Source organism: Panthera tigris, chromosome X (genome assembly GCF_018350195.1).
Source record: "Panthera tigris isolate Pti1 chromosome X, P.tigris_Pti1_mat1.1, whole genome shotgun sequence".
Classification (NCBI taxonomy): Eukaryota; Metazoa; Chordata; class Mammalia; order Carnivora; family Felidae; genus Panthera; species Panthera tigris.
This window is the reverse complement of record NC_056677.1, coordinates 52516086-52541152: the sequence shown is the minus strand read 5'-3', so window position 1 is coordinate 52541152 and position 25067 is coordinate 52516086. Positions and strand designations below refer to the sequence as shown.

General features: G+C 46.3%; 1 protein-coding gene across 4 annotated transcripts; it reads left to right on the top strand.

The window, feature by feature from the left end:
• Nucleotides 1-4099: 4099 nt before the first annotated feature.
• Nucleotides 4100-23486, top strand: LAS1L (LAS1 like ribosome biogenesis factor). 4 transcript variants are annotated; one of them, XM_007094251.3, is made up of 14 exons: nucleotides 4109-4455; nucleotides 5199-5324; nucleotides 6299-6368; nucleotides 7146-7227; nucleotides 8062-8346; nucleotides 8639-8685; nucleotides 9522-9631; nucleotides 11378-11463; nucleotides 11831-11881; nucleotides 12188-12394; nucleotides 12741-12888; nucleotides 18054-18541; nucleotides 21365-21515; nucleotides 23097-23486. In XM_007094251.3, the coding sequence occupies exons 1-14, from the start codon at nucleotides 4265-4267 to the stop codon at nucleotides 23227-23229; spliced, it is 2175 nt and encodes a 724-aa protein (XP_007094313.2). In that variant the 5' UTR covers nucleotides 4109-4264; the 3' UTR covers nucleotides 23230-23486. The 4 variants fall into 4 exon arrangements, with proteins under 4 accessions (XP_042830489.1, XP_007094313.2, XP_042830488.1 ...); XM_042974555.1 differs by lacking the exon at nucleotides 21365-21515 and having other exon boundaries at nucleotides 4100-4455; nucleotides 23097-23208; XM_042974554.1 differs by lacking the exon at nucleotides 5199-5324.
• Nucleotides 23487-25067: the final 1581 nt, after the last annotated feature.

Here is a 25067-nt window from a genome sequence, read left to right as displayed (position 1 = left end):
GGAAAAGAAAAGTCAAGCTAATGAAGACAATAGAATAGCAAAGTCATATTTGTTTAGACAATAAGGTGTAGTTTTAGTTTTCAATGTCCAGTCTAAGTGTGGGAATAGAAGGTTTTGATTCTCAGGTATTGACAGTATATGTCCACGAACCCCTTACATGATAGTAAATAAACTATAAAATGAAACTGAATAAACTAGAATTTCATGTAGTAAGGTTAAATACTCTTTTGTGGAAACTTTATTTCAGTTATATATATGTATGTGTGAAATGAGTCATGAAGTAAAATACATCTCACAATTTGTCTGAATCCAGAAATGTTTGAAAGAAAGCCTTAGAGAAATGATGATAGACCCCTAAAGGTGGTAATACCCTCTCTCAGCCAGTGTGCACTGCTGCAATCTAACCTTCTATGCTAATAATAGAGGAATGTCTGGCTTTGTTAGGAAAGAATACATAATCTGAGAATTAAAACAGAGGCCTTCTTCAGGTAGACTAATGGTTGAGTGGGAGCTTTGAATCCATAATATTGTCTGCCATTTCAGCAGAGAGCTGAAAGAAGGCACATTGCTACTGCAGCACAAACATGCAGGCTAGACACGAATAATAATGTCCTACATGAGCATTGTTAGTGTCTAAAATAAATCCTTAAGAAGGCATAGGTTCCCATGTGACTGAGATACAATCTACTTTGTCAGGGGACTGGATAAGATGACCCCTGGGGCCTCCTCCATTGAGAGGATATTATGATTCTAGAGAGAATCCTACAACAGAAGCAGGCAATTAACCTGAGATGTTTTCTTGCTAACACCTCCCAGCACCAGATCTTGAGGTAGAATACTAAATGTAACACAGTGGACAATGAAGAGCTTCCATTCTCAAGTGGGTCATCTACTTCTCTGAGGACATTCTGCCAATTGAGGGCTTTAGAAGGCTGGAGGTTTTGGAAGGGATATTACCCTCCCCCCCTTCACAACCATCCCTCCTCATCAGGCCTGAAATTCCTCAGAGGGCCCCATTCCTTAGGATAAAGCACTATCTTATACACTTAAAATGTAAATTCTCCTTTGGCTCAAAATTTCAGCCTTTCACATTTATTTTTCCTACTTATCAAAAAGAGGCTTAGGTTAAAAAGAAAGTTAGAAACACTTCAACACTATCTCAGTGGGAATTTACACAGTTTATTCAGGAATTCATTTAGCAAACAAGGATTAAGATTAAGTGGAGCCCTGGACGTACCTGGTTTTGAAGGTTTCATGGTCTGAAGCAGACCTGTAAACAGGTAAATCACATCCCATGTCTGAGAGCTGTGGAAAGAGCCTAGGCTGAAGACACACAGACTTGGGAGGGAATCACATTTTTCCTTCTTACTGGTACCATCTTATGCCATGCAGCTGAGCTTTGGTTTTCTCATCTGTAAACTATTAAGAACAAAACCAATTTCACAGAATTCAGGCTATAGCCATAGGGAGACTGCTCAAAGACAAGAAAGTTTTATAAAGGCAAGTGAACAAAGGAATCATCACCAGTCTTATGGGAGTCATGAGGAAGTATGGATAGGGTCTCATCTCAAAATATGCCAGTGCAATGTGGTCCTTTTACAATTAGCTGGTTTTTGTTTGTTTGTTTTTAACACAAAATGGTGAGGGAGTTTCTCAACTGTGGCTCCTTTTTTCGAGCCCAGGACTCAGACAAAGTTCAATGTTTTCAAGCATTTAGCATATGGCCTGGTCCATGGTAGGCATTCAGCAAGCGTTCCTTTCTTTTCCTTCCTCCAGTAGAAGGATGTACAAAGTGGTGTGGGGGTTCAGAGAAGGGCGTGACAGATTTACTCTGCTTCAGAAAACTGGATTTGACAAATGATCCTGAATCTTAAAGGATGAATGGTGGCTTGTCAGAAAGAGGGAAAAAAAGAAGGCTTTCCAGATAGTGCTAACATAATAGAGAAGGGAATAGAGGCTTACAAGAGGTTTGCATATTCAGAGACCAGCTGTAATTTCAATGTTTTACAAAGAATAACTGGACATGAGGTAGGTTTGAGCCAAATTGTAAAAACCTTTGAAGAGCCATTTAATGCTTACTATTTCAGGAAAACAATCCAGGAATTTATGACTCTATCAAGATGAGGTTCCATTTTATGAGACTACTGTGTAAGGGATGGAAGCAGGGAGACCAGTTAGGGGGGGTAGTACATGATTCAGAAAGGACCAAGGCCTCTTTAAGGCCTTAAGATTTCACAGACAATGCCTTAGATTTGGAGAGAGCTTGTTTAATTAAAGTCCATTGGTATAGCTGGAGGTGTCCTGCAGAACCACATGCCTGGGGATTTTTAGAATTCATGAACATGTGACAAGGATGGATTCCATAGTACGTCTGGTAGGCTGCAAAAAGCACCTACCTTCCCAAACAAAAGACAGCCACATGCTAATCCCTGGAACCTGTGACTGTTACTTTCTATGGTAAAATAAACAAATAAAATGGAACAATGCTACTTCATATGGTTAAATAAATTTAAATTTTTAATTGCACATATAACTAAATTAAAGATCTTGAAATTGGGATATTATCCTGGATTATCCAGATTGGCCCTGAATGTGATCACATATAGTAGAGGGAGGTAGTAGGAGATCTTACATAAACAAAGAAAAGGTGAAATGAAGATAGAACAGAGAGACATTTGAAGATGCTGGCCTTGAAGACTGGAGTGATGTGGCTACAAGCCAAGGAATGCCAATAGACACCAGAAGCTGGAAAATACAAGAAATGGATTCTCCCCTAAAGCAGCCAGAGGGACTATGTTCCTGAAAATACCTCAATTTCAGCCAAATAATATTGATTTTGGACTTCTGACTTCCAGAACTGTGAGGTAATGAATTTCTGTTGTTTTAAGCCACCAAGTTTGTGGAAATGTGTGAAAGCAGCCACAAGAAACTAATATAGTGCCTCCTCAAAGCTATCACTACTTAACACACTTGTTGACCCAGAAATCCCTAATTCTCAACAGGTGTCAAACCTCATTTGTCACATATTAGACATGGTACTCTTGTTATGTACTTTGGTCAAGTTTTCTTGGAACACATGAAATAGGGAGACCATCAACTTCATGGAGAATGAAAGGGGAAGGATAGGGGTGTTTATGGAAAAGCCCTATCCAAAACTAGCCTCTAAACCCCCAAAATGTTCACAAACGATTTAGATTTGGCAGCTCCTCTGACTGGATTAGATTTCAAGGAACCATATAATCAATCTCCCTGTCTTTGCCTGTAAGCAGCCAAGATCCTGAACCATGTGAGAATACCACATCTTAGGAGAAAATGGCTGGAGAAAGCACATAGGGAGATCGGATTGGATTGTGCTGCTACTCACAGAGATGCTGTTAAGACTGATATCAGTAGTTCTCCCTCAAGTGTTAGATTGGAAAATAACTTCTGTGAGAAAGATTGGAGCAGAACCCTGAACACATTTTAGCCATCCTGTGAAGTCAGAAGGGCTTCATAAAATCCCTCCCCCACCCCCCGCAACTCCATTATCCTAAGGAATTATGCAGAAAAACTAAGTATACCTATGCGGATGTTGAAACCAACACAGCAGCGGAATGATGGCAGAGTAAAATCCTACAAACTTCCAGCTATGGACGAGAATCTAGAGATCACCCAGCCTAAGCCCACTGCACAGATGAGAAAACCAAGCAGATTTTTCAACCCAACTTTAAATATTTCAATATTTTCTCTGTAGTCTTGCTTCAGTGTCCATAGTGTTTTTCTGGGTCAGGTGCTGATTCATTGTAATGAAAACATACTTACAAACGCATCCCAGTACACAGAATGACCAAGATCTTTCCCCTGCCTGCCAAAGGGCGCAAACTAAAATTCCTCTCTAAGTTTAGACGTGTCCTCAGGGTCTGGGACTGAAGCTCATTAGCAACCAGGAAATTAGCGGAACCTTGAGGCTGAACGGTTGCAGCCGGTACGGTTGCTTTGAGAAAAGAACACTTCCGGCTGGCGAGGCTGTGCCCCCAATTTGTGGTGAGGTTGGCTCCAGCCCTCGTGTTACGATTTGCCACGTTAACTCTGGAAGGCGGGCTTGCGTCTGGGTCACGCTTTTCCATTGGCTGCTGGCAGGGCGGTGGTTTGGAGCGAGGGTAGCACGTTGAACTGAAAGCCACTCGGTCCAGTACAAGGCCTGCAGTCCGGTGGGAATCTGGGGGCCTGCAGGCCAGTGTCCGGTGGGAATCCGGGGGCCTGGACAGGTGTGGGTCCTTAGGGGATGGATCGCGTGTGGAGTGCGTGGTGCGGGAAGTGCGTCAAAGAGAAAGGGTCGTCACCACTTTGGGCCCAGCGCATCGTGGTCGCCTGGCTCAGTAGGGCCGAGTGGGATCAGGTGATGGTATATCTGTTCTGTGACGACCATAAATTGCAGCGGTACGCCCTGAACCGCATCACCGTGTGGAGAAGCAGGTAAGGATGCAGGCTCAGCCCTCTTGCATGCTGGTGGAGCCTCAACTCTTCTTTGTAGGATTCTTATAAAGGCCCTATTCTGCAATCTTCTCCTAAATGTCTAACGTCCTTATGAGTGGTTTGGGCGTTGCCCCTTTCCCAAGAGCCTGGGGGAAAGTCAAGCAGCCAAGTTTTGGTACTAATCCCGTTTGCAGAAAGAAAGAAAGGGAGTGTGCCTCAGCCACCTCTTCTTAAATCTAGCTTTAACCCTTACATTCTTCCATCCTGGGGATGGTGCTGTAGGGACCAGCGTTGCTGAGCCAGGGTTTAAGGAGTAGGTTAACAATCTAGGGTGTATTTCTGAGTTGAATTGAGCTGGGCTGGGGGTGCTTGCTAACAAAACCACGTTTGAATGGGGCGCCTCAGTCCAGTTGGTAAGATTGGGGAGCAAAGGATAAGGTCTTCTCTAACTGAATGAGTTGAAGTTGTAGAGTGAAAGAAAGAGGTATGTCCACATTTAATTTTTGGTTGATTGCCTAGCAGTTAGGTGTCCTTTGTATACCCTAGCCAGCCTCTCATGCGCTGTATACTATTGGATCCTAGGGACATTATCCTCCCCCTTCCCACTTGATTTGTGTCCTGTCATGCACTCTTGAGATAGTTCAGTTATATAATTGGAATAACTTACAGCAACCTAGGTTCTGAGGGGGAGGGTGGATCAGGGTAAGGGACCTTTGTGATGGTGCTGGATTGTGGCCCTTTAGGTTAGGCAACGAACTCCCCCTGGCAGTGGCTTCTACTGCTGACCTGGTACGCTGTAAGCTCATGGATGTAACTGGTGGCTTGGGCACTGATGAACTTAGACTGCTCTATGGCATGGCGTTGGTCAGGTAAGATGTACAGGGGTAGGAGTGGGGGTGGGTAGAGGAATGGGGGTGGGGGTAGCACTTGATAAGCAAAGCTTGGCTTTACGTGCTACCTGAAACAAAAAGCCCCATGTGTCCCTCTTTATGGGTCACGCTGTGGTTTGATTTGACAGCTTTTGGTACACCCTGTCAACACACATTCCTCTTTTTTTTTTTTTTTTCCTGAGAGCCTTCTATCCTCCATTTTTCTTTCCTTCTTTTTCTGGAATGTGGGGTAGGGGTGGTTTAGACCAAGTGATCTCAGTGAGTCTCTTCCAGCTTTGACAATTTAATTTTTTTTCTTACCCTTTACCCAGACGAACTTCTCTGGTTTGATGTCCTTGGCTATGACTTAATGTGGACTTTTCAACCCTTCCCTCATATATACCTAGCACCATCATGTTCCCCTTTTGTCCATGAACACTGAAAGGTTGCTGAGTTGAAGTGGACACATGGGCGGGGAATTCCTGATTTACAAAGTAATTCAGAGTGATTCTAGCTGTTTCATACACATCAGGAAAAAGGCTGCCACTGAATTTTCTCATCTGTTGAAGTCTGTTCATCTCCTGCTATTTCCTTTGTGTGCATTGAGGTCCTCCCTAGTTCTTTTTATCTTATCCATCATTTAGGTGGGCTCCCCATATCATTTGATGTAGATAGTCTTTTGTTTTAGCATTTATAAAATATTATCTAGCATAGTATGTTATATCGTGCCATGAATATTTATCCTAGACTGACCTCTTCAAGGCCAGAGCAGTATCTTATTCATCTGTATGGCTTCAGTACAGGGCAGACATCCCTGTGCTGGCTGATACCAGTCATAAGAACAAGACAGAACAGTTATTGGAAAGGTTGTAGAAATGCAAGGTGTCAGTAACTCAGCAAGGTGTTTTGAAGCCCCACTGGTTTGAGTAAAACAGTTCCTTGGGCTATGCCACTTATTTCTTCCCCAACCCCAGGTTTGTGAATCTCATTTCCGAGAGGAAGACAAAGTTTGTCAAGCTCCCTCTCAAGTTCCTGGCTCAGGAGGTGTGTATGACAAAATTGCCTTACTAAATGGGGCATGGGGTGATGTGGGCATGCAGTCAGACTAGCTCATCCCACCACTACCAGCCAAGCCAAGCAAGAACCCCAGAGCCTCAGCCTCCAGCTTGAAAGTAGCAGACTTGCTCCCTTGCTCATAGCTGCTATATTCAGTGGCTTGGCTTTTCCAGCTTGTTTGGAGTAGGCCAGTGAAGCTAAGGCACTGGAATGCTCCACCGGGTGAGGACAAGAAAGAGGTGGCAGTCACAATGCCTGCCTTCTGGGAGCTGGCAGTCTGAGGCAGGAGATAAACCCAACCAAGCAGCATGAAAAGGCCTGACATTCCTGTCCTGAGTGAGTATATGAGGTGTGTAGAGGCCCAGAGGGCAGGCAGGTTCTCAGTCATCAAGAGAACTTCCTGAAAAGGGGTATGGGAGAGAGGGAGGAAGGATAAAGGGTACCCAAGGATTCAGACTAATACAGACAAGGCAGAGGAAGGCTGGAGGTGATTGTTAATGCCCATTCATAGGAATCTCTTTATTGGAAGAGGGTCATTGGTGGTTGGAGGAGGCAGATATCTTTCCTGATTTTCAAGATCATCTACACAGAGTAAAAAGAATAAGGAGACCTTGTTTATAATCTTGGCTCTGCCACTAAGACTGGAACCTCATCAAGACCTCAATTTCTCTGTCAAATGCAGGGAGGCCAGGCTAATTCATCTCTGTGGTCCCTTCCAACTTTAATATTGTCTGATTTCTGTACTCACACCTCTCTCACAATCAGGTAAACATTCCGGATTGGATTGTTGAACTTCGCCATGAGTTGACTCATAAGAAAATGCCCCATATAAATGACTGCCGCAGAGGTGAGACTTAAGGAAGTATATCTATCATAGTTAAGTCCAGGAGCCTGGACTGGGTGGCACTGTGGGGAGAGGGAGAAGGAGGAGGGTCTTTAACTGGTATCAGAGCCAGAACTAGGGAGAGGCAAGTGAAGCACTTGTTTTGGGCACAAACTTTAAGTGGGTGTCAAAAGCTCAGTAATTGAATTAAATAACATTTTAATGTGGAAAAACCCACAATGAACAAAATGTCAAAAAATTAAGTAAAGACAGGATTACCATTACTCATTTTTCCTTTTGCTTCAGACTCCACTATGGCTTGGCAGGATGCTATTCTGATCCTGTTTTGATATCTTGATTACTTTAATTTTTGGCATCCCCTTAATTTTTTTGCCTAAAGAGGGGAATGGAAGGCAGGCTGAGAGGTGTGAGCCATCAAATGTCATGAACCCAGAGGTTCTTTAGACACCCTATCCTAACTGATTCAGCCTAGCCCTGTCATGTTGGGGAAACTGAGATCTAGAAAAGAGAAGAGACTCAGCCAAGGCCATGTAACTAGCTAGTGGGTCTGGGTCCCTATTCTTTCACTTGCCAGCCCTATGTTATTTTTGGCATCCCATCTCTAATACTGGTATTAGTTTCTTCTAGGAAAGTTGCTGGTGAGCATGAGAAAGCAAAGAACAGGGAGATAACCCAGAGCAAGAATGGCTGCTTCTAGATATTTGAGATGTGTGCCTTCTTAGAGTTAAGCCTCTTCCCTGGGGTCTTCCCATAATGCTTATGAGGCTGGGGGCCTGCTAGGAGCTGTTTGCCTATGGCTAGTCATATGACACTTCCTTTCTTCCTCCCCTCGTTTAGGCTGTTATTTTGTTCTGAATTGGCTCCAGAAGACATACTGGTGCCGCCAACTGGAGAATAGCCTGAGAGAAACCTGGGAGTTGGAGGAGGATAGGGAAGAGACAGATGAAGAAGACCAAGAGGAAGATAAAAACATTGTTGTTGATGACATCACAGAACAGAGAACAGAGCCTAAGGATAAGGGGAAAGGTGCAGAACTGGATGTCAGGGTTGACGGAAACAGTGAAAGCAACAAAGAGGTTGACTCACATTGGGAAAAGGCTCTGAGACATAAAGAGCTATATGGTAGGTGTCCTTGGGGGGCAGAGGCAGTATAGAGGGGCTCAAGAGTCTGGAAGACTCAGACTTAGGGTTGACACTGGTTATTTCCCTGGCTTAGCATATCCTCTGGGGTTGTAGTGAGTTTTAGCTTAAAAAAGTTACTGTCACATACCATTTCTCTTGAACCCTGTGAAGTAGGAGAGGCAAGAATTCTAGTTCCAAATTTACAACTCAAGAAATAAGGTGAGAAGGACTCAGAGTCCCATGAGGAACAGAGGGCTGGGCTGCCCTATCTGTTTTCATACTCTGTTTTCAGAAAGAGCCCGAGAACTGCTGGTATTATACGAAGAGGAGCAGTTTAAGGTAAGAAAGCACCCTTGACTTTGTGTATTTTCATTTGCCCCAGCCATTTCTTCCTTCTTGCCAGCTTCCTGAGAGAAGTCCTGAGAAGGAATTTGAAAGAAAAGTGGCAGAGCTTGAGGGAACTTCTCAGAAAGAGAAAGGGGGGAACTAGGAAGGAAACAAGAGAAGCAGAATCCAGTTTGCTGACCCTTCACACCGATGGAAGAGAGCAGATGATGGAAGTTTGTGGATATCTGCCCCACTGGGTGGTAGGGAACAACTGGGCATAGGTGGTTGCATAGTCCTGCAGTACTGCAGCTGATAAGCATATGGCACCCAGGAACTTTCCTAGATCAGGTGAACTTGAGGGTTGCTATTTTAGCAGGAAGGGAGGTAGCTTAGAAACCATTCAGCTTGACCCTTTTCACAGATGAAGGAATTGAAACCACAGATTAGTGAAGGGACTGACCCCAGGTCACATATGTAGTTAGTGATAGAACCAGAATTCGAATCTTGGTCATCTGATTCCCTTTCTTCCATAACCTATTGCTTCCCCTAATTCCTGGGCCCAATTGTCTCTGGCCCCATTCCAACAAAATGCCCCACTGTACATCTCAGTATTGGGGTGTCTGGTGATTGGGAGCCACAGGAAATTCAAGAGGAGGAGGGAGGTGGAAGAAGAAAATAAAGTCTGGCATTTGAAGGTCAGGATAATTTTAATTGTGGGGTCAGTAAGGGAGTTGTGGTCCTACCCCTGAAGGGAGGTACTGAGAGGTCCTATGGGAAGGGATCCTTGAAGGGTGGGAGAGGGTTGCCTGGCTGAACCACCTTTCTCATGGTAACCTCTTTGCTGGCAGGTGCTTGAGAAATTTAGGTATTTACCTCAGGCTGTTAAGGCATGGAACAACCTGTCTCCACCTGTAGAATGCATCCTGGCAGAGCTCAAGGGCATTACATGTGAGAACAGGTGTGTAACTAGATAATTAGGGGCTGCCTACTCTAGCCGCCTCACTGAAATAGGTTTCCATATCCCAGCTTGCCAACCTCTACTATAAGGAAATCTTAGGGATAATCCTGATCCCCTGTGGGGTGACCTGTGTTCTGCATGACCCCCTTCCCTTGGCCCTCCCAGCTACCAGGTAGAGATTGCCTACTCTGAATCACTAAAATGACCAGAGACAGGAATGTCTGCTGTCATCAGTCCCCTGGCCAGCTTTGTTCCTCTGTGTCAAGTGGCATGTGGAGCTCTGGGCAAGTAGGAAAAGCCTTTCATCTCTTTACCACTTCACTGTCTAGCCTTTGTCCAACTTTGAGGTAAAAGATATGGTGGGCACTGCAGATCTTTTTGAACTGCAATCAGGGAGTATTAATCCCTTGAATAGTTGTGGTTAGGGGAACAAAGGAGAGGCCTTCCCAGGGTCTGGCTCTTTGAAAGAGTAAGTCCTTCCCTGCTTAGTGTGGCCATGAGCCTTCTTTCCCCCCTACCCTCAAAATACTGCTCAGTTCAATCCAGAGCAAACAGTGTCTATCCATTCCTTTCCTACCTGGTTCTTGGCTCTTGCTACCTAAATTCACCTGGAAAGGACTTTGGGGAACCTTCCACTAAGAACCAATGAAAGCATTGCTAGGCCTTCCAAAATAGGAGGAGTTGGAAGAAATCTGGGATGGGACAGAGAGTATTAGAAAGGTTGTATATGTGGTAGGGTGGGCCTGGCTGGGAGCCTGCAGTGCAGGTTGGGATTGCCCTGAGAGTCTTCTTCATTCCCAGGATATTACTAGTTCCAAAGATGTTTTATCAGTGTCTGCCCACCCTAGGTTTCTTGGCACCCTTCAGCACAGGCCACCCAGCAGTTGTGACAACTATTCCTGTACCTCTGTATTGTAATGTCTGCCTGGTTATGCTGAGCAGGCAATTGGCTGGCTGCTTTAAGTGCTCTTCCTGGATACTGACCTGAGGAGGTGGGAGATGGATGGAAGGATATCCCTTTCCACCTCAAGCCTGGTGGAGGGAGGGATCTGAGCATGACAACATGATCTGACAATGCCTCTGGGCATTGAGTCACCTTGGGAACTGATGTTCTACCTCTAGGCCTGGTCAGCTAGGGGACTCTCTCTTGGAGAAACTGCTCGCTCAGGAGAATACAGCTGGCTGTTGTTGGTTTCACTTTTAGCTACACTTTCAACCTCTATAATTTAGTTCTAGGTTCTTGAGGTCCCTGAGATTAAGGATTATGTTTACTCCAGCAACTGAGTCCCCAAAGTTTCTGCTTCTAGGATGTGAAAGAGGGCAACCATGTAGAAGAGGAAGGATAAGAGATTGGAGGACTGTCAAGAGAAACAAAAAGACTGAGTAGTAGCTAAAGTCTAAAAGCCCTTGACTCTGTGACCTTAGGCATTTAACTCTCTGTGGGCCTGGGACTTTTCTCCATCTGTGTTTTCAGGCTTGTTCAGCTGCTACTGCCCTCATTATGGGCATTAGATCAGCATGTGCTTGGTAAATGTTTGTTCAGAATCCACTGATCCCAGTCTCTGACCCATCCTCTGTCCCAGAAGGCTGAGGCATGAGATCCAACTGTCAGTTACCTTTGCTTCCGGCTTCCCCCCATGCTGCTTTGCCCACCTGAGTCAGAGGCATAAGGTGCCTTGGGAGTGGGTGGGGGGTAGAAGAGGGTCTTCTCTCTGCTTAGTTGGCTTAATTGTCATCTTGCTTCAGGGAGGCTGTGTTGGATGCTTTTCTGGATGATGGCTTTCTTATCCCCACATTTGAACAGTTGGCAGCTTTGCAGATAGACTATGAAGGTATGGTCCTGGGGACTTACTTCAGTCTTAGAGTACTGTGTTTACTGGTGGCTGGGTGGCCCAGAACTGGAAGGCAAAGGCTGTTTCCTGCCATTCCATAGCCTCTGGAAGCCTGTCTCAGATGAGCAGGACAAGTAGCCCCACTGGTACTCAGTTTCTGGGCTACTCTTAGGTGGTCTGGAATTAGGTGGGGTGGATGGGATGGGATGGGATGGGATGGGATGGGATGGGATGGGATGGGATGGGATAAGTCTTAATGTTATTATTGTGCTATGTTAATTGTGATTTAGTCGCGTGCTAGTGAGCTAGAACAGCAGAACTGGAAGGGCCTTGTGAGGTCATCTAGTTCAACATCCTCATGTTACAGATGGGCAGACTGAGGTCCAGAGAGGGGAAGGTACTGACCCAAAGTTACACAGTGAGTTATTGACAAAGCTGAAGCTAGAACCAGAGCTTTTTTTAAATACTCTGTTTTAAATCAGTTGGTTGCCAGATACTAACTGGTTTCTCTCCTTGCTGTTCTGCTCTTCTCTTTCTGTTCTCTGGTGGCAACTCTGTTGTTGGTGGGCCCCCCTCCTCCCTCTCTCTCTTCCCCTTCCTCTACACCTTCTCTCTCCCTCTCATTTTCTTCTTTCTTCCCTGCCTTTTTCCCTCTCCTCCTTCCCGGTCTCCCATCGGCCCCTGCCTCCCCTTTCCTTATCAACCTATATCCCTCACAAACCAGAGAACATGGACTTGAGTGACATCCTGGTGCCAAAGCCGTTTTCTCAATTCTGGCAGCCCCTGCTCAGGGGTCTGCATTCCCAGACCTTCACGCAGGCCCTGCTAGAGAGGATGTTCTCCGAGCTGCCAACCTTGGGGGACAGTGGGATCCGGCCCACCTACATCCTCAGATGGACCATTGAACTGATTGTGGCTAACACCAAGACTGGTGAGAGAGTCTGGCCCTAGTCTCAGGGCCTAACACAGCCCAGGCAGGAGCATCTGCCATTGTTCTCAGCTCTCAGCTGAATAGCACCAGGCTGACACATTTCTTGTTAAAGGTTTAGGCTTGCCCAGGAGGGCACCACAATAGCAGTGGACAAATCTTGTAGCTTTTTTTTCTCAGGGCCAACTAAACTCGGTCTGGGACACAAGGGCCTAAATGCTTGAGCAATTGGGAGGAATAGAGTGGGGAGTCAGGGGAATAGGGAGGGACAGAGCCAAGCTTTTAAAAGTACAAGGTTGGGTGGGGGGCTTACTTTTTCCTTCTCCTCAAACCCTCTCTTCTCTGTCAGGACGGAATGCCCGCCGATTTTCTGCAAGCCAGTGGGAAGCAAGAAGGAGCTGGAGGCTATTCAACTGCTCTGCCTCCCTTGACTGGCCCCGGGTGGTTGAGTCCTGCTTGGGCTCACCTTGCTGGGCTAGCTCCCAACTCCTTCAGCTGTAAGTGTCTTGAATTCCATTTGGTAAGAGGGTGAGGCCCTGGCCTCAGGGCCACACAGCCCTAGGGTGGCAGAGTTGGACTGGGCTCTTGCAAAAGACTCTGAATCCCATTCCCCTCCTACTAACAGGTGGGAGATCTGAGTCCCAGATAGGGGAGAGGCATGGTATTCTTGCCTAAGGTCACACAGCTTAAGACCTGGCTGAACTGAGTCCAGTATGAGAATGAATGAGATAATCTATGCCCCCTTCCACCCCAGAGTGCTTAGCACAGTGGCCTGTACAGAGTAAGTGCACAATAAATGGTAGCTGCTGTTTATTACTGAACCCAGTCTTCTGACTCTGAGCCCAGTGCTGTTCTCCTTTGTTATGCCTCTCATTTGTGTGCCTTTCATAGGTGCTCACTGATTTTCAGTGGCTTCTTATTGCCATCCTCTAGGCTTCTTAGCCTGACATTCAAACATCTTTCAGATTCTGTCCCAACCTATCATGGTAACCATACCTCCTGTATTCCCCTTTACCCAGTCTACCCTGGGTGCTGTAGTCAAACTGAATATTGCACTGGTTCCTGTAAATACCTGTGGTTGTCTCCCTTTCCTTTTCTCTTTCATATTCTGACCCTGAGTCACTTCCCTCATATTCATGGAAGCCTTTAGCACACAATTATCTTCTTGCTTTCTGGAGCAATATCTGTTTCATTTGAGTGTCTCATCTGATACTCTTCAGCTCTTCAACTCTAGTGACCTTCATTTTCCACTACACTCAGCAACCCATTTCCATCATTCAGAGCTCCTCTGCCTCTGAAACCTGACATCCCAACATTCTTCTCAGTGACCATAACCTCTTGACCTACATTTTCTCATCCTTGCATCCCATGATGTTAGCCCTTTGCCTGCATCGAGACCTCCATTCCTCCATTTCCTCTCTCCTTCAACCTTGCTTCCCCTCCATCCTATCTTTTGTTCATTGCTTCAACCACTCATGATCAGGACCCTCTGCTCTGCCCATCCTTTGGTGTATCTGACTTGCAAACCCCTGAGCTGGGATTGATATGACCCACTCTGCTTCCCCTATTCCTCAGCCTGGGTAACTGAGCTCTGCTGGAAAAAACCACATATCACTGTGGATTGATGCCATTACAGCAGTATGATTTTTAATCTCAGGCAGGCCTCAGTTCAGCTTGTCTGAGCTGTTCTCTTTTACTTGTTGTCTGCCCACTTTCTCTCCCATTTCCCCACTTTTCTAAACCCTTACCACTGACCTCAAGCCCCTCCCCCTCTCCCATTTCACCCTAGCTTCCTCAAGCACAGGAAAACATCCAGGAAGGCCCCCTCAACCTGAGGTCCAGTCCTCGTGAACTAATCTGCGGCTACATTCAACCATCTTGCTAATCTTGGGATGAGGTGGCTTTGTCCCATCTCAAAGCCTGCTCTTCCATCTATGCCCTGGAGCCACCTCTGCCAGCGTCTCTGGGCCCTTACCCCTGCCTCTCCTTTGCTCTAGTCACTCTTAATTTTCAACCTATGAACATGCCTCGGTTTTTTTTTTTTTCATCTTAAAACAGTAGTAACACAAGGAAAATCTCCTTTGACCCTGCATCCTTGTGTTGGGTTATTACCAGCTTATCACTCCTTCCTTCCCCCATTAAAACATCTCAAAAGAGTAGTCTATACTCAATAGTCTTGATTTCCTCACTACCCTCTTATTCCTCAACCTGCTATAATTTGACATTTACTCCCAAAACTGCTTAGACCTCCAAATTACCAAATCCAGTGAACTCTTGTCTGTTGCTGCATTATGGCTATTTACCACTCCCTTCTTAAAATGCCTGTGCTGTTTTCCTAGTTCCTATAAAGTACCAAGGCCCAAATCTCTTTATCTAGTCCTGGCCTTACCCCCAAGATCCACCCTCCTATATTTGACTGTGTGTCAGACATGTCCCCGTGGATAGCCCACAGACCAAAAGAGAATTGGTCATTTTATTCCCATCCCAATCCTGAAGTAATCCTCTTCTGCTCCCTATCTTCACTATATATGCTGTCATGCTGACTTCAAAATCTGAGATTTTGTGTTACCATCTCTACTTACCATAGTGTTTCCTTCCCTTTATCAGACTTAAGCTTTTCAAAGGTAAGGGCTCTGTATTAGCCATCTGTGCCCTAACACACCATATAGATCCAGGTCCTAAATAGGCCTCAGTAAACATTCTTGAACTAAACTATACTCTGCTGTCTCATTGACGGCAGTGCTGTCTTTGGTGGGAGCTAACTCTGTGCCTGGGGACTAATTGAAGTGGGAGTCTGGATGCCAAGACCCTCTTAGTCCCCTGATCCCTCCATTGAGTGAGCAAGTCTTTCTTGAAACCTGATGGCATTGGTACAGTGGTAGCTTACAAGAAAAAAAATGTGGCTTTATAGAGAATGTCAGCCAGGACAAGACCTCCAGGAGATGGAACTGAACCAAACAGCTAAATTGACAGATGTGTGTGCTCTAAAGAGAAGTGATATGGATGATATGATATGGACACTGGGAGGAGAACCAAAAAAGTTTGGAGGGTTCAAGAAAGCATGACAGTGAGGGCATTTGAGAAATTCCAACAGGAAAAAGAATAAAAGTTTCAAAGTCTAGAAAGACCATGTGAATGTAATGGGGGGAGGAAATGAAAAGAGCAGCATGCAGAGGTTTGGATAGGTGGCCTTTAAGGTACTTTCCAATCCTAAGTGCCTGCAGAGTGGAAGCTGCTGGTCTTGGAGAAGTCTGGACCACAGAGATCTTCTCCCAATCCAAGCATACCAGAGGGATGCGACACATACCAACAGTAACCGCGACTTACTTGGGTATGACTCCTTGTGCACAGATTCTGCGTTTCCAAGATAATCAGTGAATCTAGTCCTAATCACCCAATACACAGATTGAGACACAGGATTACCCTAGCTATTATGCTACAAGTCAGTGGTAAGTCTGCAAGTCAGAGCTGGGACCAGAATCCAGATATCCTGTCCTTACTCCTGTCTCTTTCTACAATGAATGTTCCATTAGATTGCACAATGCAAAAGTATGTATTAGTAGGCACATACAGAACTTGGCTTTGTTTTCCTGAGAGGAAAAAAATAAAAGATACCACTGGCAAATAACTGTCAGACATGGTGCTGTGCTTTTTGTAGAAGTAATATCATGTGACACAACAGTCTTCTTATTTGGTAAAAAAGACATTGAGATGCTGAGGAGTGAAGTAACTTATCCAAAAGTCACACAGTTTGTTGATGGTGGGACAGAGTCCAAAATCTGCATTCTTTCTACAACCTGACCTATGACCAGGCAAACCTGAGGAGAGAGATGCATTTTAAGATTGATATCACCCCTACACTTCAGTGGTTAGACTAGACAGCTTGAGATAGCATGTGGGTAATGATAAACAGTGGTGATACAGCATCTTGCCAATATCAAGTGCCTGGGAATATTCATTATTAATCATACTAATGGACCACAGTGAGTTTCTCTCTGGCTTTTCATCCAAAAATGCTGGAAACTTTTTAAAGTTTTTATTTTTATTTTCTTGGAGACAGAGCAAGAGCGTGAGCACAAGTGGGGGAGGGGCAGAGAGAGAGGGGGATAGAGGATCTGAAGTGGGCTCTGTGTGCAAAGCAGAGAGCCTGATGTGGGGCTCAAACCCATGAACCGCGAGATCATGACCTGAGCCAAAAGCAGATACTTAACCCACTGAGCCACCAAGGTGCCCCAAGGCTGGAAACTTTTTAAGAACTTCTCCCCGCCAGCTGATATCACTTCAGTTTGAGCCAGTGTCCTCTTGGAGTAATGAAATTAGCCATGCAGAAAGGGTGTCCCAGTAGAGTCACTAGTCCCCAGCCCTACCCCCAGTGACCAGAGATCATATGTGATCAAATAGCCTGCTAAGCATATGACAACCTCCATGAATGACCCACAGTTCACAAACTAAATACCCCTAGAAGGAAACTATTTGTCCACTCCATCCATGCCTTCAGCAGTGACCAGGTGCCTGGTTCTATATGAGGCTGTACAAGGGATGTTGATCCTTTTCCTCCCCAGGAGCTCTCCTTCCTTTTGGCTCTGTGTCTGTTGGTGCACACTATCATCATCTTTAACTCCCCTTTGCCCAACTCCTACCATCCGGCCACCAAACCCTACTCTGTCTTTCATGGCTTCTCTCCTCATCTCCATAGTCAGTGCCCTAGGTCAACCCTCACTCGCTCCCTGGTCTCCCTGTCCTCAGGCTTCCCCATCTAGTCTATCTTCCACATGGCCATCCTCTACACAGGCACCATGGTGATCTTCAGAGGTGGAGCCATCAGCTGTGCATAGAGTCATCAGGTGACCCCCTGTGCCCAACATGCACATTTAACCTTTGCAGTCTTCTTTTTCTCCCACAGCTCCCCAGCACAGCCCTTCCCCTGGAGCAAAGCTACTCCCACTACGTGTACCCAGTACAGTGTGCTCACTTTTGTCTCTGTATAAAGCCCTCCCTTGATCTTTCCTGCCCTCCTTGTGCTTTCTGCCTCTCTTCAGCTATTGTAGTGCCCAAGGTCTGCAGTGCTCATGTGGCCTCCCCACCCCACATCTTGCTTTGTCTTGTCAACCACTGACTTTTTTTCTTTTCCTCCATTCCAGGTTGGGCTGTAGTTGTTCCTGAAAAGGGATCAAATTTTGTATTCCATGTATAAGTTGCTCAGCACACTTCCAGGCATATCTTTGAAGCTCAGGACAAATTGCTCAGCTAAGCCATTGGAAGAGAGGGATCTGCCATTCCCATGTCCAGCCCTGTAGGTCTACTGCCTAGTTTGTGTATTTACACAGCATTTAGTACAGACTAATAGCTATCATTTATTACATGCCCACTCACTGTGTGCTAGGCACTATGCCAGGCATTCTATGTGAAATATTTATTCTTCCCAACAACCCTATAAGTCAAGTGCCATCCTCATTTTACTGAGGATTGAAGTGAGCGACAGAGATGAATCGCAGAGCTTGTTCAGGGTCCCTGGGCCCTTTCTGTTTTTGTATGTTCTTCTGCACTGCCTTTCAGAGCTAGGTCTGGAAACTCAAGAGACCAACTTCAAACCAGGTAGTATTAGAGTATAAAGTGACTTGAGATTTTGAATCTTTCTTACCCCACCCCTCCCTTTGCTCAGTGTCTTCAAAGCCATGGGACAGGTCCTTCCAGATGAGGAGCAGGAGAAGCTGCTGCGCATCTGTTCCATTTACACCCAGAGTGGAGAAAACAGCCTAGTACAGGAGGGCTCAGAGGCCTCCCCCATTGGGAAGTCTCCATATACACTGGACAGCCTGTATTGGAGCTTCAAACCAGCTGGTTCCAGCTTTGGATCTGAAGAACCCCAGCAGCAGGAGGAGCAGGGCAGCCTTAATGATCTCCAGAAAAATGAAGAGGAGAAAGAGGTATTGGAAAATCAGGTGGAGGAGGAGGAAGAGGAAAACGATGACCAGAAGTGGGATGAGGAGGAGGATGAAGATGATGATGATGAAGAGGAGGAGGAGGAGGAGGAGGAGAGAATGGAGGTGGAGCCTTTCTCTACTGAGGAGTCTTCCACTGCTGAGAATTCCAGGCTCCTGGCCCAGAAAACAGGAGCTTTACAGGGCTCTGCATGGCAAATTAGCTCTGGTAAGAAGCCTGGTACCCACTTTCTCTCACACCAATCTTCCTTCTCTGGCTGGCTCTTGAGGCTTCCCTCCACCCTAGAGGAGATGGAAAATAGCAGAAGTTAGCCAGTATGAGGCAGGTCTGGGAGGCAGCCTGGTGTGTGGGTGGCACCTGGCTTTCTTCCCCTTGAGGACAGTATATAAGCTTCCAGGCCCTAAGAGCTATCATGCTACTGGATGCTTCATGCAGAGAACACATTCAGAGGGGATGGTGTGGGTGTGGGCACTGAGCAGCAGAACACAGAGGAGAAAGTGAGAGGTGGGTGGATATATATGATTCTGCATTTGTTTTTTGTATGCAGTGATCCAGGAGCAGGTAAACAAATAATGCTTCCTATTTATATGTGAATGTGTATGGACACATGAGGGCTGGGTGGTGATGAGACAGAATTTTGCTGTGTATATGAGAAGGAAAACAGGTATTAAGTTAGAGGAAGTGGAAAGGAAAGCAGAAGAGTGAAAATAAGGAGTGGTGTGGCTTTGGGGTGAGCATACAAGTTAATGGGACAAAGCCTAGAGGGGGAAAGAAAGAATTAGGTGATAAGAAAGTGGGGGTGTATGAATCTGTTCCTGCTAATGGATGTGTTTTGAGTGCCTTTGTTTAGGTTAGGGGATAGGAACCTTGAGGCAGGGAGACCCTGAAGGAAAGAACATTTTGGTGTATATGTGTGTGTGGGCATGTGTATATGTATATACCGTGGAGGCAGGGGTAGATGCAGGGCAGTCAGTATGATGGAACCTGAAAGAGGGAAGGAAAACAGCTGGGACTGGGTGTGGCATAGGGTAGGCATGTTAGGGAACAATAGGGAGAGATGGGGAAGACAGTGAAGGAACTTAGGGGGAAAGGTGGAGCCTTTGCTCTTATGTGGACATGTGTGGAAGGTCTGGGGCATAAAGGCACTGAGTGCTAGGGGTAGGGGAACATGTTTACGTCTGTTTACCTGCCTGAACATGCTGCATATAGAAAGGCATGGTGGCAGAGAACTCCTTAGTACAAGGAGGGCCGTGTTTGGGATCTTTGTAAATATTGAATGGGAGGGGCATTGACATAGGCAGAATTGTATGAGTATGTGAGAAAGAGAGAGTAGGGACTGTGAAGTCATTGTGAAGTGGATGCTATGAATCTGTGCATAGATGTACACATGGTCATGTATGTTTTTGGAAGAAGAGGCAGGGTCACTGAGACCTAAGTGAGACAGAAGGTATCTCTGTGAGGGAGGGGTATCTCTGCAATGAGAGGTAGGGGTATAAAGGTGTGAGAACAGGCAGTGAGATAACCATCCAGAGGTAGCCTGTGTGTGTCTGTGTTGTCACTGAGGGACATGTACACAGATGTCAGGCTAGAGAGGCAGGGGCCATGATGTAGACAGGGTTGGGGATGCTGCTGATGGGGAGGGGAGGGAAGATGATCGGGTCAGTGACAGACATGGAGAAAGTGGTCCCTGTGTGCGAAGGCATCTTTGTATTTATAGGGCAACACAGGGCATTAAGATAGGCACAACTTCCTTCCTGGAAAAGAGTCAGGGTGTGTGGTTCTGTGGATAACATAAAAAGCTAGTCCAGAATGCCAGGGCATTATTACAGAGAACTTTTAGGGTACCAAGGAGATGCAGAAGGCCTGAAATTGGACCCACTTGGAGGAGCTCATGAAGGCTTTGCTTGAAAACACTGGATGCACCATTGTAAGGGTGGGGATGAGGCTTTACTATAATACTATGTAGAGGGTGTTTAAGTGGTAGGACAGAGGGGGTCGGTTGTGCCTGATATGGTTTGTTCTAAAGTGGAATTTCTTTGGGGTGGTAGGGGAGTGGTTTATGAAAGTGGAAAGGCAGGATATTAAAGTCTTTTATTCTCCCTCTTTCCATTGCTGCTTCTGTGTGGGCATACACATATTTGGGAATATAGAGACATTAAGATTTCTGGCTTGTATTCCTGTGAATGAGAGGTGTAGGAGGCAGAGTGAAACTGGGAGCACTCATTGAATGGAGGGTCAGTCTATATGCCTAAGTGTGTATACTTAGATGGCAGTGGGGAGTGGGATATGCAATAAGACACCCTTTCCCTAGGTAAGGGATGTTCTGTGTGTGTATATCTGGGGGCAGTAAGACCTTGCAGAGGGGCAGGGGGAGTATAATACCTCTGAGAGAGAGTACACTCTGAGGTGGGGTGTGTGTGTGTGTGTGTGTGTGTGTGTATCTATCTAAATGCAAGGCCACTAAGAAATGATGTGGCATTCAGACACGTTGGGGGTGGGGATTGTGTGTAGATGTGCAGGAAATCTAGGCCTTTCACATACTCTTGAGGTATCTGGGTTTGGGGATGAGGTGTGGGAATTCTGGAGTATCCAGACTCTCCAGAATATATGTGTGTACAGAGCAGGTGAGAAGTTGAGGCAGTGATACAGCTAGGTCTGAAGAAGTTGTTCTTGTCTATGTCTATGTTGGGGACATATCTGGGGAGGTGGGAGAACAAATATGTTTTTAGTTGTGTGCATGGCACGTGTGGACTTGGGAGTGGATTGTGGTGGCATGTGTGGGTATGTGTGAACACATAGAGGGGATAAGGGCAATGAAGAGTGAATAACCTAGTATGGAAGGGGTGGGGAGTGTGAAGGTAGAGAGGAGCTCATGAGAAATGATGCAGACAGGAGTGAGGCTGGACATGCACAGAAATCCCATGCTGAGAGGCTAAATGAAATGGGTGGGTAGACCGTGTAGTTAGGCCTGTACACCACTCTGAGAACTATCTAATCAACCCACTTTTACTTCCTCCCTTGGCTTCACAGAAGATGTACGATGGGATACCTTTCCCTTAGGCCTAATGCCAGGTCAGACTGAGGACCCAGCAGAGCTTATGCTGGAAAATTATGACACCATGTATCTTTTGGACCAGCCTGTGCTAGAGCAGCGGCTGGAACCCCCAACATGCAAGACTGGGTGAGTGCCACTGGCAGCAGGAATTCTTATCCCTTTCTCTGCCTCCTGCAGGAGGGAGGGAGGGAGGAAGGGAGAGACACAAAGCAAGATGGGTGGGGAAGGTAGCTTCCCCCAGTCAGGGCCTAAGTGAGCGTTGGATAAGCTCCAGTCCCTGGCTGGGCATTTGCCAGGACTCCCAGTCCCTAGTTGGTGGTGGGGGGCGAGGTTGGTGGTGGTATTGAGGTAGCCTCACAGAGCTGGCTTGGCACCCATCTCAGATTGCATCCAGTTTGTGTGTGTGTGTGTGTGTGTGTGTGTGTGTGTGTGTGTGTGTGTCTGCTGGTAACAGACAGAGGGCTTGTACATTCTGGAATGCGGGGCCATTGTGACTGGGAGAATCCTATGAGCGCCAGAGAGAGACCTCTGTGGGTCTTCCCCTGTGCTGCCTGCCCACTCCCTGGGAAATGAGCCCCTCTTCCTCTGGACATTCAGGGAGAGAGCTATAGAACCCAGGGGCCGCAGCAACAGGCCAGGGCCAAGGCAGTGCTATGGACTCTCTGTCCTAGGCCAGGGGACAGCAGGCCTCTTAGAGAGGAGATGAGGCAGCTGGGAAAACCAGAGAGTCTATAGTTGGGAGTGGGGCCCACATGTCTGAAAGACCTCCTCTCCTCTTGAATAATGCTGGCTTGATGAGCACCATGGTATCAAGTGTGGGTAGGTAGAGCTGTTAATTCCAAAAGGAAGGGGAGTGGGCCCAGCTCCCATACCTCCTGTAGTAGGGAGGCTTCCTCTGCTGGAGCAAGTATGCCACCCCAGCTGCACCCCTGACTTGACTGTGTGGCCTTGAGAAAGTCCCTTTTCATCTCTGGGCCTCAGTTCCCCTATCTGTAAGATGGTAGACGATGGGCTGGGATGGGACTAGATCATCTCTGAGGGTTTCAGCTGCAGTAGTGTAACCATGGATCTGCCTGAGGGGAGGATGATGGCTTTGCTTTCAGCTGTCACCCTCATCTACCTGGAAGGACCTTTGATCTGCAGGAAGCAGGGGAAATGAGTGTTCTGAGCAGCACCAGGGAGGGAGAAGGCAGTCCTCTCCCTAGAGTAACCTTGCAGTCCTGGGATGGGATCTGGGCCTAGCTCTGTAGCCCAGTCCTTGCCTTGGATGCCTTAACCAGCTATTGGACGTGGGAGGGATCCAGCTCAGGGTACTCTGGGCCCCCAAGATGTAGGGCCTTGGAAAAAGACCTGTTAAGGTGGCCACTTTCAATATCTTCCTGGGGTGGGGTGGTTACAGGTCCTCCCTCCTACCTCAACTGAAATAGTTCTGCTTTGATCTGGTTTATATACTGGGACTCTGAATAAAGTTTCATTTGAAAAGTTCTACTCCTTCCCTCCATCTCAATTGAGATGGCAATTGGGAAGGCAAAACTATCCCTGGGGCCATCTGAAATAGTTTTTCAGATTTGTTCCATACTCTTCTTTGTAAAACTAGGCAGGAGGGTGGGTCCTTTCCATAGACACACATGCATCAAATACCCTTAGCCCTTCTAGAGCCTAAAGCTGCCTCCTTCCCTGACTGACCCCTCCCCCCTCTCTCCACAGCACCCTTGGCTTGAGCTGTGGCATGGGCAGTGACAACTGCAGCAACAGTAGCAACGGCAGCAGCAACTTGGAGGGCCTTCTCTGGAGCCAGGGCCAGCTGCATGGACTCAAAACTGGCCTACAGCTCTTCTGATACCCATTCTGGTGCAAAGTGTTTATTCAGTCCTGCTGGCGCAACAACCCATTCATTCCCTGCCCCTTTTGTCCCTCACTCCTGCCCTTCTTGTCCCCTTGCTCTTCCCCCAGTGCACTTGATGCTCCATGAAACAACCTGGAAGACAGTCCATATCAGCCGTATCAGCTCAACTTTCCATCAGAGTGGAATTTTGACTGTTTTGTTTTTTTTTTTTAATTTTGTTTTGAAAAACAATAAAAAATAAACAGTTTTGATATTTGTTAGATGAGGGGATGTGTGCTGGGGCAAACCAGTGTAGTTCTCCCTTTATTCTAGGGGGCGGCAGAGAATGTGGGATCATAACAGGACTTTAAGTAGAAGCTTGGTCCTTTTGCCCCTTGGGCCCACTACCCCAGTCATTTTCACAACCAGGCCCCACTCATACTTTCTTCCTGATTCAAATCATTTTAATTTCTGTGACCTGTAGCATGGGGCCAGCTTACTTAGAAGCATTAGGCCCCATAAGAGAAGCATTGGTGTCTATAGAGCCCAGCCAGCATCAGGCGAATCTGCTCAGAACCTCCCTGACAGTGGGAAGATCCAGGCCTTCCTGATGCTACCTAGGAGGCTTCTGGTTCATTTCCTTGCTTACCCTCACTGGGCACTAAACAGCAAATGAAAGCCAAAGAAAATCCTTTGTTATTTTTCCATTCCTTTGGCCAAGAAAGATAGAGTGGACTTTACTATAGTAGGCATTGGAGACAGAGAATATCTTATGGAGTGACCCAGAGCTCCTTCTCTGAGGTCACCCAATTCCCTCAGACACTCGAGTGCCTACACTGTGTCGGCTCTGAGCTGCTAAGACACTGGGATGAATAAATCATGTTCACATCCCTCAGAGCCCTCTGCCTGTGAGAAAAGACAAAAGTTGCCAATTATAACCTGATGTTCTGCTAAGTGCCCTAAGGGAGCTCTGGTGTGCCACAAGTTCTTTGTTTTTTTTTTTTTTTAGGGTGGAGGTTGAGGTAAAGTCTGGCTATGGTATTATCAATTCTGGGGAGAGTGATAGCTGAGCAAGAGAGTGTGCATCTCTCTGGGGCCAAGTTGGGCCCAGACAAGGGGAAGCAAGGGACAGATCTAGGCAACATTTCAGACAAGAAGCTGGCCCAAGGGGTAGCTTGGAGCTAAGGAATGATGAAAAAAGGAGAGGGCTTATGCTGTGAAAATTCCAAGGAGGAATTTAGTGGAAATGTTATGCCAGAGCACTGTCAAATGTTAACTTGAGGTAGGATCCCTGTGAAGTCCCCAACATCTCTTAAAGGGTATCCAGAATATCTTTGTGGGTATGTGTATATAATCATTTTTCTAGAACTGGCCCACAGATCTAATAAGATTATCAAAGGGTCCATCAGTCCAACAGCCCAACAGGGTTAAGATTTCCTATCTTTTGTAGACCCAAGCATTAGGATTGGGTGGAGCAGTCTCCTGCACTGGTTAACACAAAGTCAGTTTACCTCCAAATCTTCCCACCCCTGCCACAATGGTAAATGCTGTCTTTCAGCATTGTGGAATGTCAGAGCTGAAGGATCCCAGAGCATCTAAGCCACATATAGCCAAGAGATTTATGAACATGTACTCTATGATGTAGCTCAGCACCTGCTCCATGTGGAGATGGGTGTTGCAAACTTGTGGTTACCCTCTACCACTTCTCTGGAGCTGCCTGGATTTTATATATTATGTATGTATTGGTATTGTATGTAAGATAATTTTTGCCAAAAATTTGGAAATCATGCTGGTCTAACACCTAATTTTATGCATTGAGACAGAGGCTGACAAAAAGAAAGGATTTGTCCAAG

Bases quoted from the DNA above. Each gene is read 5' to 3' on its own strand.
- LAS1L (XM_007094251.3), top strand. From the start codon at position 4,265: ATGGATCGCGTGTGGAGTGCGTGGTGCGGGAAGTGCGTCAAAGAGAAA. The intron at 11,464-11,830 runs GTATGGTCCTGG...CTCATGTTACAG, and splicing joins TTTGCAGATAGACTATGAAG to ATGGGCAGACTGAGGTCCAG. The intron at 21,516-23,096 runs GTGAGTGCCACT...CTCTCTCCACAG, and splicing joins CCCCCAACATGCAAGACTGG to CACCCTTGGCTTGAGCTGTG.